This window comes from Semicossyphus pulcher, unplaced genomic scaffold (genome assembly GCF_022749685.1).
Source record: "Semicossyphus pulcher isolate SPU_LCO1_2020_fin unplaced genomic scaffold, fSemPul1.0.p SCAF_7, whole genome shotgun sequence".
Classification (NCBI taxonomy): Eukaryota; Metazoa; Chordata; class Actinopteri; order Labriformes; family Labridae; genus Semicossyphus; species Semicossyphus pulcher.
The window spans coordinates 17,051,581-17,067,126 of record NW_027211748.1 but is presented as its reverse complement, the minus strand read 5'-3'; the positions used below and the strand labels follow the sequence as shown (position 1 = coordinate 17,067,126).

Sequence of the window (15,546 nt, the reverse complement as noted above, 5' to 3'; positions counted from 1 at the left end):
GACTGTTTTTTTTTTCTACAATAACAGGATCGTGTTTTATTGTAGATTCCATATATAGTTAAAAAATGTCAAATATATAATACATATAATTTTAAAAAAAAGGTACATTGCAGGAAAATATGACAAACACTTTTGTGCTTTCTATATTTTTATTGCAATGATAACATACAGATATATTTCCAGACATCCAGTTTTATTAAATTATACTCCAATATTGCATGAGACAGTCTTCAGAATGACATTAATCCAAATGTGGACAACTAGGCGATCAAAAGACACGTTTCTTTTTTTGACCAGAGATAAAATACAGATGTTTTAACAATTTCACTTTTATTTCCCCCAGAAATGTGCGATGAGAAGCAGCAGCGTAGAGAGTAATAATAATACTACAATATACAACAGACCGATACTGTGCAACAGTCAAGAACAACTGGGAGAAGTACTTTTTTTTTTCTCTTTTGTGAAATGCCAATAATTGAGAGTACAGCGACTGGCAACTCAGGACACAGAGATGCACTTTGCCCATTTTGGGGAAGAAAAAACTGAATGAATACGTAAGAAAAGAAATGACGAGGGGGTGTGAGAGTTAGAAAGTCAAAGAGCTACAGGCCTCAGAGGGATTACAGGAGGAAAAACTACTTAATACGTCCGTTTGTTTGTTTTTCTGCATCTGTACAGAGAGCTGTGTGAAAATATTCAGATATCATTTGACTGTGCAGGGAGTTAGATTCAGTGGGAACCAGCTGTGTTACACAAGCCACAGGTTTTATTACCTCGGGCTAACATGACCGTTTGTAGTGAGAAATACAGATGAAACCAACCACATCACACATTCGATGTTACGGTGGCAAATGTAAAAAAAACACAGAAAAATGCTAGTAAACCTCCCGTTTTTCTAACCTGGATGTTGCCTTTAAATAACGAGTACACTCTGATGATCGTATAAAAACATAAATGAGCATTACAAACACTCAAATACCTCCTAATACAAAAAGAGAAGAAGGGAGGAAAAAAAGAGCCGTTTTATAGTTTTTAGACTGTAGGTATATATTTGATATATCAATAGATTCCATATATAAATGATACATTTCTATTTTTTATGCTTAAATATAATTCTCGCTATGACTAAAAGAGCATCTACGACATTTATAGCCAGAAGATGATGTGAAGGAACAGCTTGGACCGCAGCCTCGGCCAGTTACAGAGATTCAATGGAAATGAAACTGGCCAAGAGCTGCAACTAACTTCTTTTTTTATTATTGATTAATCAGACGATAATTTTCATAATTAAAGGTTTGGTTTATTAAAAGTTGTGAAAATGCACTAAATTTGTTGTAAAATTTGCTTGTTTTTTCCAACCAACCACCCAAACCCAAAAACTCCTTTTTATTAATGACAAAGAAAAGTCTTAAAATACCAAAACCATTAATAGATGTTCAATGTAGTTTGGCATTTATGAGCAATAATTGTTTATTCGACTAACTGTTTCAGCTTTAGTCTGTTCAGTGGAGCAGGATTTATGAAGCACTCTCACTATTTTCACACGTGACGGCCTGTGTGCCAACAGACAGAACTGGTTGGGATGTAAGTCGAGTGTGAAGACCATCTAACGGTTTCATTGAGACCAAAATAATTGTTTTAGCTACACACTAACAACCTGTGCTTTTTAATGCGAGGTGTAAAAGGTTTGAGGAGGTTTGACACAGCATGTAACAAAATTATACTAATTCATGAATGTTACCCCCTCGCTCCTGCACTCTCTGTATTATATCGGCATGCATAACATCAGAATGAGATGTGTTTGGCACTAGTTTGTTTGCTTCTGTCTTGGTTCCTGTTTGTAGATAGACTTAATATCTTCTAGTTTTAGTTGTACAACAAATGCTGAAATCTTTTTTTAAAAAAGAAAATTAAGTACGCCAGCTGTGTCCCAGTTGCTCACATTTACTCTTACAGATGAGTCCCACGTTATTGAACATGAACTAGACTGTGTGAGAGGATAGCACTATGATCATCAACCATTTAAAAAACAAACATTTTTCTTAGTGAGAATGGCGAGTACCTCAGAGAGCCAGACACTTTATCCAGCCGCAATATGGTCGATTCTTTTTAGGTTCCTTCGAGTAAACTACAGGATTTGGTCCATCTGGCTTCATCAGTTTGCTTTACAAGCTGCCTGAGGAAGCTATCAGACTCACCGGTGATTCTGCCGTAACGCCGCCACTTTATCCAGACATATGGTGATTGTACAACACGGAGCTCAAAGAGGACAATTAAACAAGAAAAAGGGGTCAAAGAAGCCGGCACCAGTCTCCTCTTCCTGGTCACTTTCAGCTCTTCTCCGTCGTCCGTACCTAAGATCTGGATTTGACCTCACATTAAAATGTAACCGATGACTTTAGGGGCATAAATAAAACATTAAGAGAGGGCACAGAATGCTACATCATGACGTGAACAATTTAAAAGACAATGAAATGACAACCGTCCATTAGATCTGTTGGAGGTCTGATGGATGTTCTTTGAAAGCTTCCTCAGGCAGGTTTTGACATACATCACATCGAGCTGGGAGGAATCAGATCCACCTTAAGGCTTCTTCATGGTACAATTTCTTTTCCTCATTGTCGTAGCTGTTTGCTTTTCTCCGGTTCTGGTCTGTGGTTTCTGTTCAGTGGAAGATCTCAACAACGAGACATGGAGCGTCTCCTCATCGGAGGAGGCGGGACGAGCAGGTCCTGGGATCACAGGAGGAAGAGAGGGAGGACAGAGAGAGGAAAGTAGAGAGTGATGGGATTGTAAGAAGTTTATGTTTCAGCAGTCTGGGCTTTAGTCTCACTCTCGCCCCCTTCTTTCCTCTCTTGCGTCTCCTCCTCTTCCTCCTCCTCCTCCTCCTCTTCCTCCTCTTCCTCCTCCGTGTGCTGCTCCAGCTCCTCCCTGGTGATCATCTCAAAGTCGTTTCCGTTGCTGTGCTGCGAGCCTTCGTCCTCCCGCCGGTCGCTGTCTGTGTCTGAGTGTCGATCTGTCCCCTCCCCCTCTGCTTCTTTACTCTCCTCCTGCGCCGCCTCTTTGCTCTCCTCCTCTTCCTCCTCCTCGTCGTCATCGCCGTCTTTCTTTTCGCTGTCCGACTTTTCATCGCTGTCTGACTTCTGAGCCTTGGTGGAGCCGCCGCTGTCCTTGTCGTCCGTCTTGTCCGAGCCCTTCTTGCCGCTGTTCCGAGGTCCTTTGTACTCGTGAGTGTAGAGCGGCCTGAACGAGTCGATGAAGCCCACGTCTGCCGTCAGGTTGGGGAGGAACCAGAAGTGATGGCGCCCGCCGGTCACCACCCAGATGATCAGGAAGAGGATGCAGCGGGCTGAGGAGAGGCGACAACAAGAGGGATCCATTTTAATCTATTTTATTTTGCCTTGTCGAATTGAATGGCACTGTAGGTATTTATTATGATTATTCTTGTGACTATTTTTTTTGTTTATTTGTCATTTTTAATTCTATTTGATATGATTATACTTCCTTTTTCCAGACATAAATACTTTTACAAATTACTTCTGTGCCGCTGGCAGCATCCCTGTAGGACTGCAGACTTTATATTATAGTAATAAGCTTAATTTTACCATCAATACACAAGTTTGTGTATGTTTGAAAGTGAGGATAACATAAGAATTTAAATGTTTCTTTGATTATGAATAAATATTTTTTATTTATACATCTATTTTATATATAATGGATGTGCAGCAGGTGTCACTCAGAACTTGGTTGGGTATTGTTCGTATGTAGTACACGTACTCACCGACAGCAAGAAGCAGTATACTGGCTACAAAGCAGCCTGCTGCGACACTTAGATAGTAAACTCCTACACGCATTTCTGCCGGCCACAGTGGGAACAGCGTGGCTGCGATCACTGCAATGACTGAAAGACAGAACACACACACACACACACACACACACACACACACACACACACACACACACACACACACACACAAAGTGAGCACAGATAAGCCGCCATTCAGTTTTCCTTTTAAAGAACTCAATTTGACTTTTAGCCGCTGACTCACCGAGTATCAGTCCCATGGCAAAAGTCTTGAAATGGACAGGATCGTAAATCCAAACAAACACCTTAAGAAAAGAGACGCAGATTGGGTTTTGGTGTCATTGAGCGTCACAAACACGACTATTATATACGTTTATTCTTTCATTGTTTAAGCACGAACGCACCTCATTTCCATCTAGAAACAGCTGATCCTCATGAGGCTCCAGTTTGAACTTCTTCTTCACATCCTTCTTCTTCTTGGGGGATCCAGGACTGTCATCCTATATGATTCAAATAATGTAGAAATAAGACAGATGTAGTACATGAGGGAAACAGAGCTCTAAAAACTCCATACAACACATAAAATTAAGGAGGCTTAGGAGGTCGAGCAGTAAGAACACAAGCACACAGAGAGCTGTCTGTCATATTTTGTAAGCAGAATGCAACAGTGTCGTTTCACGTACGCTCTTCTCTTTCTTGGCTTCAGCAACCTCCTCTTTCTTCTTCTCTTTCTCCTTCTTGCCTTTTTTCTCCTCCTCTTTGCTGCTGTCACCCTTTGCCTTCTCTTTCTCCTTCTCCTTCTCTTTTTCCTTCTCTTTCTCTTTCTTGGTGTCCTTCTCAGGTTTTTTCTTCATCACTTTGAGAGCCCGGTGGAAGAACTGCTTCTTCAGGAGTCTACAGAGGGAGGAGGAGAAGGACATTTAGAAACAGATTCAAACACCGTTTTAATTCAAATGTCTTTGATGTTAAAGGAGACTAAAAACACTTTACTTCAAATGTTACTTTCATGCCTGTAGAGCTGCAGTCGATGAGGACTTTTTTTTATATATAATACATTTATCGTTTGAGTATTTGTTTGGCAAAAGTGCCAAAGATTCATTGGTTCCAGCTTCTCAAACATGATCTTCTGTGACAGTATACTGAACATCTTGCAATCTGAAGGTATCAGCTAGTGTTATGGGGAAATGTTGATGGGCGTTTTTTAAATTATTGTTTAAGATTTTAATGACCAAAATATTTAACTATGACTATTATCAGTAAATCAATAAGTTACAGATGTAACTGTAACCATAATAGATTTGTACGGTATATCAAAAGCTTACATTTCCCTTGTGCATTGGAGTAAAACCCTATTTATGACGAACACATGTACAGTATATCTATAATATGAGAAGTGTAGCTGTATGTGTAACACAGCTCACCTGTTGCAGTAATCCAACACAGACTCCCTGGTGGTGAACAGCGCCTCCTCTCCCTTCTTAGCCTTGGCCCACTTAGAGTCCATCAGACAGTCCACTGCCTTGGAGGCTAAAAACACAGAGTGAAGGTCAGCTTGGAAATGTCATTCACTGTTTATCCAGGTAAACAGGTTCAACAGTTTTACTACATGTGCAAAATCTTAAAACTCATCTAGTATTTAGGCTGTAAATGATCTAACAAGACAAAGTAAAATGTCCTCCTTTTATGTTTTAAAACTGCAATAACTGAGATTTCCACTGGAGGACACCAAAACAAGCTGAGCTGCACATTCAGCTGATTATTCTCTGAAGGTCAATCAAGCTTGCTATAAAACAATTGATCTTAGCCATCTGCTCATTACTGTAATTAATAAGGGAAACGAATTAAAATGTAATAATGGCACCAGGCTTTGGAAAGCTGTAGAAATATTGCTGTACACACAATCACATGTAAGATCATGTGATTGTGTAAACAGTCAGTAAACATTTCCCAAAAATGACAAATTGATTCCAGCACAGGACAAAGACAAATACTGAGTGGGAGGATCAGGTCTGCATCCAGGACTGCAAAGGAAACATTTCAAAATTTGACAACTCTTTAGCTACATGGTTCAGAGTTCACCTGTGAGAAACACAACAGGCGCTGGTCTCATTAACTGTGACAAAGTCAAGTGTTCAGATCATCTCCTGCTGCCTTTAATTCTTCAGCTGAGCACATACCGATAAAGTAGTCGACTCTGTGGCCCATCATGTTGGTGGACTTGGTCGGACAGTTAAATCGGAGGTACTTGGCCACCGCCTTCTCCTCCTTGGTGGGCTCGCTCACCTCCTGCAGGGTCAGACAAAGACACATAGACACATATAAATGTAGGAGAACCAGAAGCAAATCTTAGAGCTACGTTTGGTTAATTGGTAGAATTTATCAAATCAACAATACAACACAGCCCTAGGCTCTGTGTCCACATAGTGACTTTTTCTAGCAGAAAAGCGCTTGTTCCATGAGAGAAAAAACGCTGCATGCGGTTGTTCTTATGACAACAATAAGTTTAACTTACTACACAGCTAACAACAAGCTTAAAACGTGTAGGGCGAAAAAAACAACACTTATCAGTAACATTAAGCGTCCGGCCGATCCGGTCCCATAAATGTGCTTTTCAGTCTCTATTGTGATACTGTTTGTTTGTCATATTGTACAGCTCTGGGTAGACAGAAATGGCAAAAACAAGTTGCTCATCCATGTTTGCTGGTAACCAGGGTGACGAGTGGAGCCCCAGCTTATTGGTTGCCTGAAAAAAGCGGCGGTGACAACACTAGCGCCTCTCTGTAAAGTTCCGAGATTTTCCACCTCGAAATTACCTTGTGTTGAAAATTTAAAAAAACTGATGTCTGAGTTTTTCATTGCATTGATGCAACAATTTTGTAAAGCTAACCGTACTGTGAAAAACTATAAAATTCTATTGTATGCAAAATCTTGCCGCATATTTTACTAAACTTCTATGCAAACACACACAGTTAAAATGCCCAACTTGATGCCTCAAAACTGCAGTCCACAAACCAATGTGTGGCATTTAGGTGGCTACAGCCACTTCCTCTGTGCAGTCTATACAATGTGTAGACAGTGTCTCCTCTCCACCTCTTGAAGCAGGTGCAGTGTCTGTCTGCTTTCAGTTTCATAGACTTTAGGTGTTCTTCGTAAGCAATAACAGAGTTGACTAATCTTCCTCTAACTGATCCTCTCTTCTCACAACATCTGCACTGTTTGCCATCCTGCCAGAAGCACCGAAACACATGCCAACACAGAGGGAATGAAAACAGCAGCACAATGAGATTCAGTGCTGCTTAAACAGTCCAGCTGGCTCCAACCAGCAACATGAGGAAGAAGAGGCCATCAAACAGCCCTTTGTTCAAAGAAGCAGATATCAGGCACACAGCTCAGTTACGTGAGACCCCTAAATGAAACCCCCCCCGTCACCGTCTACATGATCTACCTGGCTTTATCACAGGAGGATTAGCTTCTCTGTTTTAACTGTGTGGCCATTAAGCAAGCAGCCCTCCTAGAGTATGGTTCTTTAAAATTGATATTCAAGTAACAGCGTTGGCCCTAAATGTAGCCCATTTCAATACATGAATGCTGTTGTGCACAATGAGAATTTGAATAGGAACAATAAAGAAAAAATACGTTAAAAAAAGAGAGAAGTGTTGTGTAACGCAAAGTAGTGATCTTGGGAAGCCTGTTAAGTTGTGGATCACTCATAAAGGAGATAACAGTATGTGTTCTTATGCAACTTAACCGGAACAAGCAGGAGCCTACACTCAGCTGGGTGGTGTATTAGGAACACCTACCTCAAAATGATGCAGTCTAACGCAGCCTGGCTGCAAAAGATTCTTTTGTGCATGACTGCAATAAAGTTTTTAATTCAAATATATGGTGTTTCTGTAAGCAGTGAGAGGTGCTGTTGTACTGTGCTGCTTGATATCCAGGAATGTTTGATAAAACCTCTTAAAACAATTTCAGCAAACCCTGATCATCCTAACCTTTATGGAGGTATGCTAGGTGTCACTCAGGTGTTGTCAATGGCAACCAAGGGTACTTTAAAACAAGAGCTTCAAACCTCTGTTAATTCTTAAGTTCTGTGATGTACAACACTCTCAAATAGACTTAATAGAATAAAGCGTACTTGCGTGTAATGCAGAGTTTAACAGACAAGCCTCTTTTGGTTGTGGTCTGCTCATAAATGAGATAACAGTGTGTGCCGTTATGCAACTGAACTCAAACAGGTAAGAGAACTGTCGACAGTTTGCAGTTTGTAAAGCACACCTAGCGGAAACGTAGGAAGTAGGTAATTTGTCATGCAGCTGGGGCGTAGTAAGGCGTCAACATTGCTACAAATATTGACCAAACAGAACAGTAGGTTGAATTGAATCAATGAAAGTTCAATTCAAGCAGCTAAATATAATTGCAGTTATGAATCTTATATTAACTGTTGCAAAATGAGGACATAATCTTTGTGTAATGCAGAGTGATGATATTGGCAAGCCTCCTGTGTTTCATTCAAAGTGTTGTTATGAAGCTGATAATTATGTCGGCCTGATGGCCTGTAACAGGCAAATTCAAGACTTTCAGTGATCTACCACAAGAACAGATGGAGTGAGAAGAGTTCATCTCAGCTCATCTCATCTCACTGCTGTGTATATTAACAGTAACTAACCACCATCCCTGCACTATAATAATCAGTAAAGCACGTTTAGAAAATAGTTTACAATTAACATACTTAACAGGGAATACACAAAATACTTGTAACTTTGGGTAAGAATTGATAAGCATCTAAATTTGATCCCGACCACTTACATATAACAAAACCACATTCTATAATAAATACTTTTTATGACTATGAATACTGGGACATTTTAGCTTTTTAAAGTTCTGCCCTTTTAGAGTTCAATCACATAATCTTAAACTCTGATTACAATTGGCTCAAAGGGACGAAATTGGGACATAGCTCATGTCATGTATGAAAACTACAAGTTTTTTCCTGATCTTTTCCACATGTGCATCAATGGACAGCTGAAGTGGACCTGTCAGTATCTTCTGCATCTGTTCTTTCCAAGTGACTTTAAGAGTTTTAACCATCAGTGTGTGTCTAGAACGTTACACACAGATCAGAAATGTGTATTGTCCTAAAGATAGGCCTGACACCCAGATATTAGTCTACTTTTTTTTTTTACATTTAGTTAAGAGATGCTTAAGCTGACTAAGCCAGAGACAACTCTACAAGCTGTTGCTGTAACTGAAATCAATCCTTCAGTTTTTACTCCTGGAGCCACACTACCTTGGTGCTACCTGCACATTAAGTTAAGTAACATTGTGATGCACGATGTTGACTCATTCATTTAAATTCCCACAGATTGCTTCACGTTATGTAAACACGTCTGATTTAGGCTGACGCAGCTTTGCCAGAAAACGTTTACAGCCGGTTCAATAATTATAAAAACGGCTAACTAAGGAGGAAGCTAATGAGGCGACGATTTTAACACAGTTTCGGTGTGTACTCCAGTATGACGCTGTTGCTAGTGGGGAGGATAATAAGCTCGGGAAATGTCTGATAAAAATATAATTACTAACATTTGTTTTTGCTAGCAAGCTAATGCTAGCCAACCGTTAGCAATCATTTTGCTTCATCTAACGCCTCTTAACGGCTCCTCACGAGGATGCTGTCGTTAACACCCTGCGACACGTCGCAATACGGCGACTGAATGTCATTTGTTGTCCTGCAACTTGCTTGAGAAGTAATTTTTTGTGAATCAACTGATGTTACCTGGATCCGTTTCTTGTGCCTCCTGCGCTCCGCCATGATCCTCCAACTCAGCTCCTCCGACGTGCGTGAGGCAGGGCGCGCGCATATAACGTGTAGTATCGCGAGACCAACCGATTAACGGTTGAAGGAAAAAGGTATTTTCATTCATAAGTTATCCAGTGGATTGAAGTATCGCCTCGGTTTTGTTTTGGTGAATACTCTTGAAGAATACTCTTTACTTTATGTATGAATTGTCAAATAATAAGTCCTATACTCTACCTTCCTTGAGGCTAAATGTTAAACATATTCTTTAAATTGGAAATTGTAAAGAGTAGGTACATTAACCGAAGTACTGAACCCACCTCTGGCCCACCTTGCTGAGATAGGTCCTCCTTTACTTTACTTGAAAATGTCTATTTCCGATACTTCTTCTCCACAAGGAAAATATTTTATTACCACCCAACACTCATTTGATACCTGATGCACCTGCTATAAATAGTTGAGTTAAGAATTAATGTCACATTGCTTTTGTTCACTATTTGTCCTTGTTGTTTTTAAGCAGTATTCCTAAGTGTTCCTTTGTACATACAATTCAATAGTAATGATTTGTTAGGACGCTTAAAAACAGCACCATGTATTTAGAGAGACAATGGAAACAATACAATTTGTTTTGTCTTTGTCAGTAGATGTATTTTTCTTCTTCATCCGTTGGAAGCACTCTACATGATGACTTAAACTAAAGGGGAGCTATACGTAAAAGTAAAAGTAGGTTTTGCCGGTTTTGCCGGTTTTGCCGGTTTTTAAGATTTTATACACAATTTTCTTGAAATATTTGATTATTGAGCTTTACTTATGTATTCCTTAACCTGGCAGAAAGACAGTAGGTGCAGGGTCCTTGGTAGAAAATTGCTTTATTTACAATCCAACAAACGCGTAGAGGTATCACAACCAAATAAAAAACACTTACATTTATAATTATTCAATTATAAAACCGTTCCCATAAAATCCTTCCAGCCTACTGGAGAAGTTACACTTAGCAGCATGTAAGTTAGTAAATTTAAAGCTACAAAAAGACATCAACAGACTGAGGTCTGTAATGAAAAAGATGAAATTGTATTGACCCTGATAACTCCAAATCAAAATAACTTTGACTCTAGTGTCATTATTAAAAAATATATTTCCATATACATGTGAAATACAATATATCTAGCTCAGACCATGGGCCAGGTAGCAAACAGTAAAAAAGCATCTTGACATCAGATAATCATTATGTAAACAAATCCACCACTGCTTAATCAGGAAACACCGTGCTGGGGTGCTGGTTTCTCATGTGTCCACAGAATCAGAGCTGATCAGGCCGTCTCACTGCTGGCAGATGGAGGAGAATTGTTGTTTTCTGTCTCTTGAAGGTGCTCTGTGGACTTGAGGACATCAGCGTCTCTTGGACTCGCCATCATCTCCTCGCTGTTGCAGTTAACTGGCGAGCCGATCTCTGGTGAGCGGTCTCCCGGCTTCTCTGGAGTGGCCTGCAGGGCGGCCGTGGAGAGCGGCAGGTTCATCATGTAAACCATGTTGCCAAGGCGTCTGGACACCTGTGGAGGAATAGAGTTGACAAATATAGTCCACAGAGTGATCAGAATGTACCTGTAGAGAACAGGACGGGGTGCACAATCAAGTAAAACACCAGTGCAAATGATGGAAATAATGATGGCTGAATTCTGTTTGACGGTAAAAAGCCTTTCTCTTAAGACTTAATCAGGACCAAGGGCTCAGTCAGAGTCGGAGTTCCTCACCTGTGAACGAATCTTAAGAGCTGGTCCCAGCTTGAGCCCCAGTGTGTCCAGTAGATGCTCCTCTGACAGGAGGGGCAGGGTCTCCCCATCGATCATGTGGTCCTTAAACGTCTGCAGAATGAACTCAGGTTACATTGGATGAAACAAAGTCACAACAGAAAGAATACAGAGGAAGAAAGTTGTATGGAAACCAACCTGGGCGTATTCTGAACATGTGGGTATACTGTTGATGAAGTTATAAACATCGTTCACTGTCCACTTCCTTATGTCTTCAGACACCTCGTCACCATTAAGAAAGAGATTGGCTGGGCCTGGGAAACATATTGACGCCTGATTTGTTAGTTTTATAACGTACATGTTAAAATAATGTGCTAAAAGAAATGTTTGTAATCTTTCTACAGAACCCACCAGGTGGAAGGAAACCATTTCCAGGGACCGGGAACATGTAAGGCATGCCTGTGAGCGCCCCCCCAGCGGAGGGATACATGAATTTCTCCTGGAAGGCTGAACACTGGCTGGATATGTCTTTATCATTTGTGCTGCTGTTGGCCACATCCGAGCAGCCATCTTGATTGTTCACACAGGCTTTCCGCAGGCCGGGCTCGCCCTCTTTGTAGTTCTTTCTGCTTCCCGTGGTGAGCTCAGAGTCTATTTTGGCCTGATGGTGCATCTTGCTTGGGGCACCTTCCTCTCCCATGTCCCCCTTCGCCTCCACCTCTTTCTCCTCCCCTGACGTGGCCCCCGGGCTCTGCTCCACACTTTTGTCTTCAGTTTGGCCCTTCAGGTTCGCCACGTGGCTCTCTGAGGTCTTGTGAGCGGTCGGCCTTCTGCCTGCCCTGCGTCCCCGCTCTCTGTGCAGCGTGCTGATTGGCGGGTAAGGACTGGCTGACATGAGTAAACTGTTGGAGTGCAGCTCATCCAGGGTGGGGCGATGGACGAAGACATCGTGGCCGTCTGGCAGGCGCTGACGACTTCTGAACGCCATGTGGTTAGAAGGGTACGCCATTGGATTATCAATTCCCATGAGTCCCTTCTGGTGGGCGTTCTCCAGCTCCTTCTGATGCAGGATGGCATTCATCTCCATTCTGAGCAGGAGCACACACAAATATGAGTCATACTTGAGCTATGTTTTTAAAAACAGAAAATAGAGTGCATGACATTTTTGTGTTGTATTCAGCTTTAAGTAATGTAGACGAAATCTCTGCAGAAACTACCTGGCTATATTTTGCTTGTGGATGAGCTCCTGTCTCCGGGCAACTGTTTCAATGGGCTCCGAGGGCATGAAGCCATAGCCAGCTGAGAGACAGAAAGAGATAGAAAGAGAGACATGCTGTTAAAGGCTTATTCACATTCCATAAGAAAGACGGGGAATGCTCTTGGGCATTGATATGCACTAGGCCGTGCTCACCTGCTCCTGGGAAAGTTCTACCAGGCATGATGTTGGCATGCGGAGGTAGAGGTGGACCCAGGTGAGGTCCCATGTGCATCTGTCTGCCGTCTGAAGACACCATCTCGGTGGGAGGACCGAGCTCCCTGGTGACACAAAAGCACAGAAAATCAGCAATCAAGACAGTGAAACATTTCTAGACATATAATCAGCTGAGTGCGTCTCTAATAGCCGTCATTTTGCCCTTTACATGAGACATTTAAGAGAGAATTCAGCCACAAACCTCTCCATGTAGCGAGGTTCGAACTGCGCTGGGACCCCCTGTAACCTCTGCTGCCCCTGGGCGAGGATCTGCGGAGCCATGGCCATCTGGTTCCTCATTATCATCTCCTGTCTCTGCCTCAGCTCTGTGAGGGAAGGAAAAATAGTCCTAAAGGTCACTGGGAAGCCGGTTTAGCTTCAATACTTGAGACACGCACTGACTGTGAAAGCTGGAGACAATTGAGTCGAATCAATACATGACAGACAAGGTCACCAAGTTGGTTTAGCCTGTGAGGAGCTGCAGATAGGACCTGAATTCTGAAAGGATTTCAGGGAAGTCTTTCTACACATTCTCCTCATCGACCTCCTTTCAAACTGTACATTTTAATTTAAATTTACATCATTTGAATTGTCTTGGAGATTTTTATGTTGTAATGTGGCTTCGTCTCCTCTGTGTTCTCACTTCTCACCTCCAGCTGACATGCCATTCACCAGACGGTACCAGTGCTTCTCATCCAAAGCGCCCTGCTCTCCAAGCGCGGTCATCTTCCTCAGCTGCTCCCGTGGGGTCATGGCACACAGAGACACAACCTTTGACCTCCACCTGAATGCTGTGAAGGTTCAAGTTTAAGAAGAGGGTTAAATCACTGAAACTTGTGACAATTACTTAGACAAACTGGTATGTAAAACATTGCATTATATATTGTGGCTGGAAGTGTTAAAATAGACCTTTGATGGATGGATGGAAGCTTACATTTTGTAATTAATTATTGCTGCCACAAGGGGGCAGCAAATATCTACACTAAAGAGCCTTCAACGCTCACTTATGTGTCCATTTTCCAAAAGAAGAATATCTAATCAATACAATAATAATAAAAAAAACTATGTAATTTTGCTGTAATGCTTCATCATAACATACACAAGAGAACATATTTTATATAACTCGATTTATAAACTTAGAAGAGGATTTTATGTTGCAGCAAGGGTGTCGTGTGCCAGGTTATTTCTGAGGGTTTTTTTCGAGCAGAGCAGAAATGTTGAAATGTGTACAGAAAATATATGTAATCAGGGACTAAAGTAAACCGCTTTAGGGATGCATGCTCACACACTGACTGGCCAAATTAATTCTCTCACCTTTGATCCTCACTCTCACCTCTCACCTCTATCCTAGCATTAAGCATTAATCTTAAACCAACGCTCACCGTAAACTAATCCTTAACTTAAATTTAACACCTAATACCAAATCCTAACCCTAATACTAACACGTAAAAATGTGAAGATCAGCAGGACTTGTCCTTTTTTTGGCCTGTTATATCCTTGCAAGCATATGTGGCCCTTGAAGGCGTAGTAATCAAAGGACACAAATGTACACTGACATACTCAGACATAGAGTCATAAGCCCAAATGGCCATGTTGTTCTTTGCTGAGCCAGCAGCTTGTGTGCACAATCTCGATCGACTTAGACGCCCTCCAATTAGTCTTCTACACAGCAGAAATCCCATTACAAAATATGATACTGTAAACGACAGCGCTGTAATCCAGTTCTGCTAATCCAGGAGCAGGTGCAATATGCTTCTGGTGCTAGATAAATCTCTGCTGCATAAAACATCTCAATCCATCCCTTCATCTTCTATTCCTTTATAGTTTTTGTCTTATCTTGATGTGTTTGTTCATGTGTCAAACTGTGCACATGTTTTCCTGCTGTCCCCTCCCCCAGACAAATGCTTCCATAAGATCTGCCCCGCGGCCTTGTGCATTATCCGCAGTCACTCAAGTTCTCTCTGAAGCCCATCTAATCTGAGGGCTGTAATCCTCCTATTAGTCCTGCAACAGTCTGCTAGCTACATCTGCTGACCTGCCTGCAGAGCGCCCTGCTGGCCCGTCCACCCCCTGGCCCCACCTTCCCAGGCCCTCGCCACCCCCAGGATCCTATTAGCTAAGTCCTGGCTATACAGCACTTTAAAGGGATGTGTTGGAGGTAATCCGCACGTTTAGAGTTTTACCCTCAGCAAACCTTGCCTGTAAGCATCCCGGACAATACACCCTAAGTGCTAAGCCTATTAGCCTCCATTAGCTCCAAGGATGTCCTAAAAACACCTTGGGGATAAATCTGGGGATTCAATCGGTTTATGTGGAGCTATGTGGCGCGAACACATGCACCCCGCTTCCTCCTACTTCTCTGTTAATGTCATAAAAATTAGCATCAGCAAATGAGAAGAAGTGAAATTCAACATTTATGTCTGTAATTCCCAAGTGGGCACTAAGCCCTGAGCCTCGGGGAGTGTTTATTATCGCCTTCACTGTCACTCAACTAATGATTTACACTTTCAAGTGTTCTATAAACGGCATTTCAAGATGCTTGGACTGTTAATGTGGTAGTTTGAGTGGATGAAAAATTAAGATGATTAATTATTAAATCTTAAAAGTTTAATAGTCCAATCCTTTACAAAAATAAAATGTTGATCCCTGAGTGTGCGCTGAAACAGAGCTTTGTGTGTGGACAAAATAGCACCACCAACTTTGACAGGTTGTTGCCTTAGGCGTGTGT

At 41.6% G+C, this 15,546-nt stretch overlaps 2 protein-coding genes across 2 annotated transcripts; both read right to left on the bottom strand.

Moving 5' to 3' along the window:
• Positions 1-140: 140 nt before the first annotated feature.
• sec62 (SEC62 homolog, preprotein translocation factor) lies at positions 141-9,642 on the bottom strand. Its single transcript, XM_069685172.1, has 8 exons — positions 9,579-9,642; positions 5,983-6,091; positions 5,227-5,332; positions 4,489-4,699; positions 4,210-4,305; positions 4,050-4,110; positions 3,782-3,901; positions 141-3,349 (listed from the first exon to the last, which is right to left on the bottom strand). Exons 1-8 carry the CDS (start codon positions 9,612-9,614, stop codon positions 2,802-2,804), a joined length of 1,287 nt encoding a protein of 428 aa, XP_069541273.1. The 5' UTR covers positions 9,615-9,642; the 3' UTR covers positions 141-2,801.
• Positions 9,643-10,909: 1,267 nt separating this feature from the next.
• On the bottom strand, positions 10,910-13,571 carry samd7 (sterile alpha motif domain containing 7). The gene is made up of 8 exons (XM_069685513.1): positions 13,469-13,571; positions 13,021-13,144; positions 12,759-12,883; positions 12,565-12,646; positions 11,759-12,435; positions 11,546-11,661; positions 11,351-11,461; positions 10,910-11,149 (listed from the first exon to the last, which is right to left on the bottom strand). Exons 1-8 carry the CDS (start codon positions 13,569-13,571, stop codon positions 10,910-10,912), a joined length of 1,578 nt encoding a protein of 525 aa, XP_069541614.1.
• Between the last annotated feature and the right edge of the window lie 1,975 nt (positions 13,572-15,546).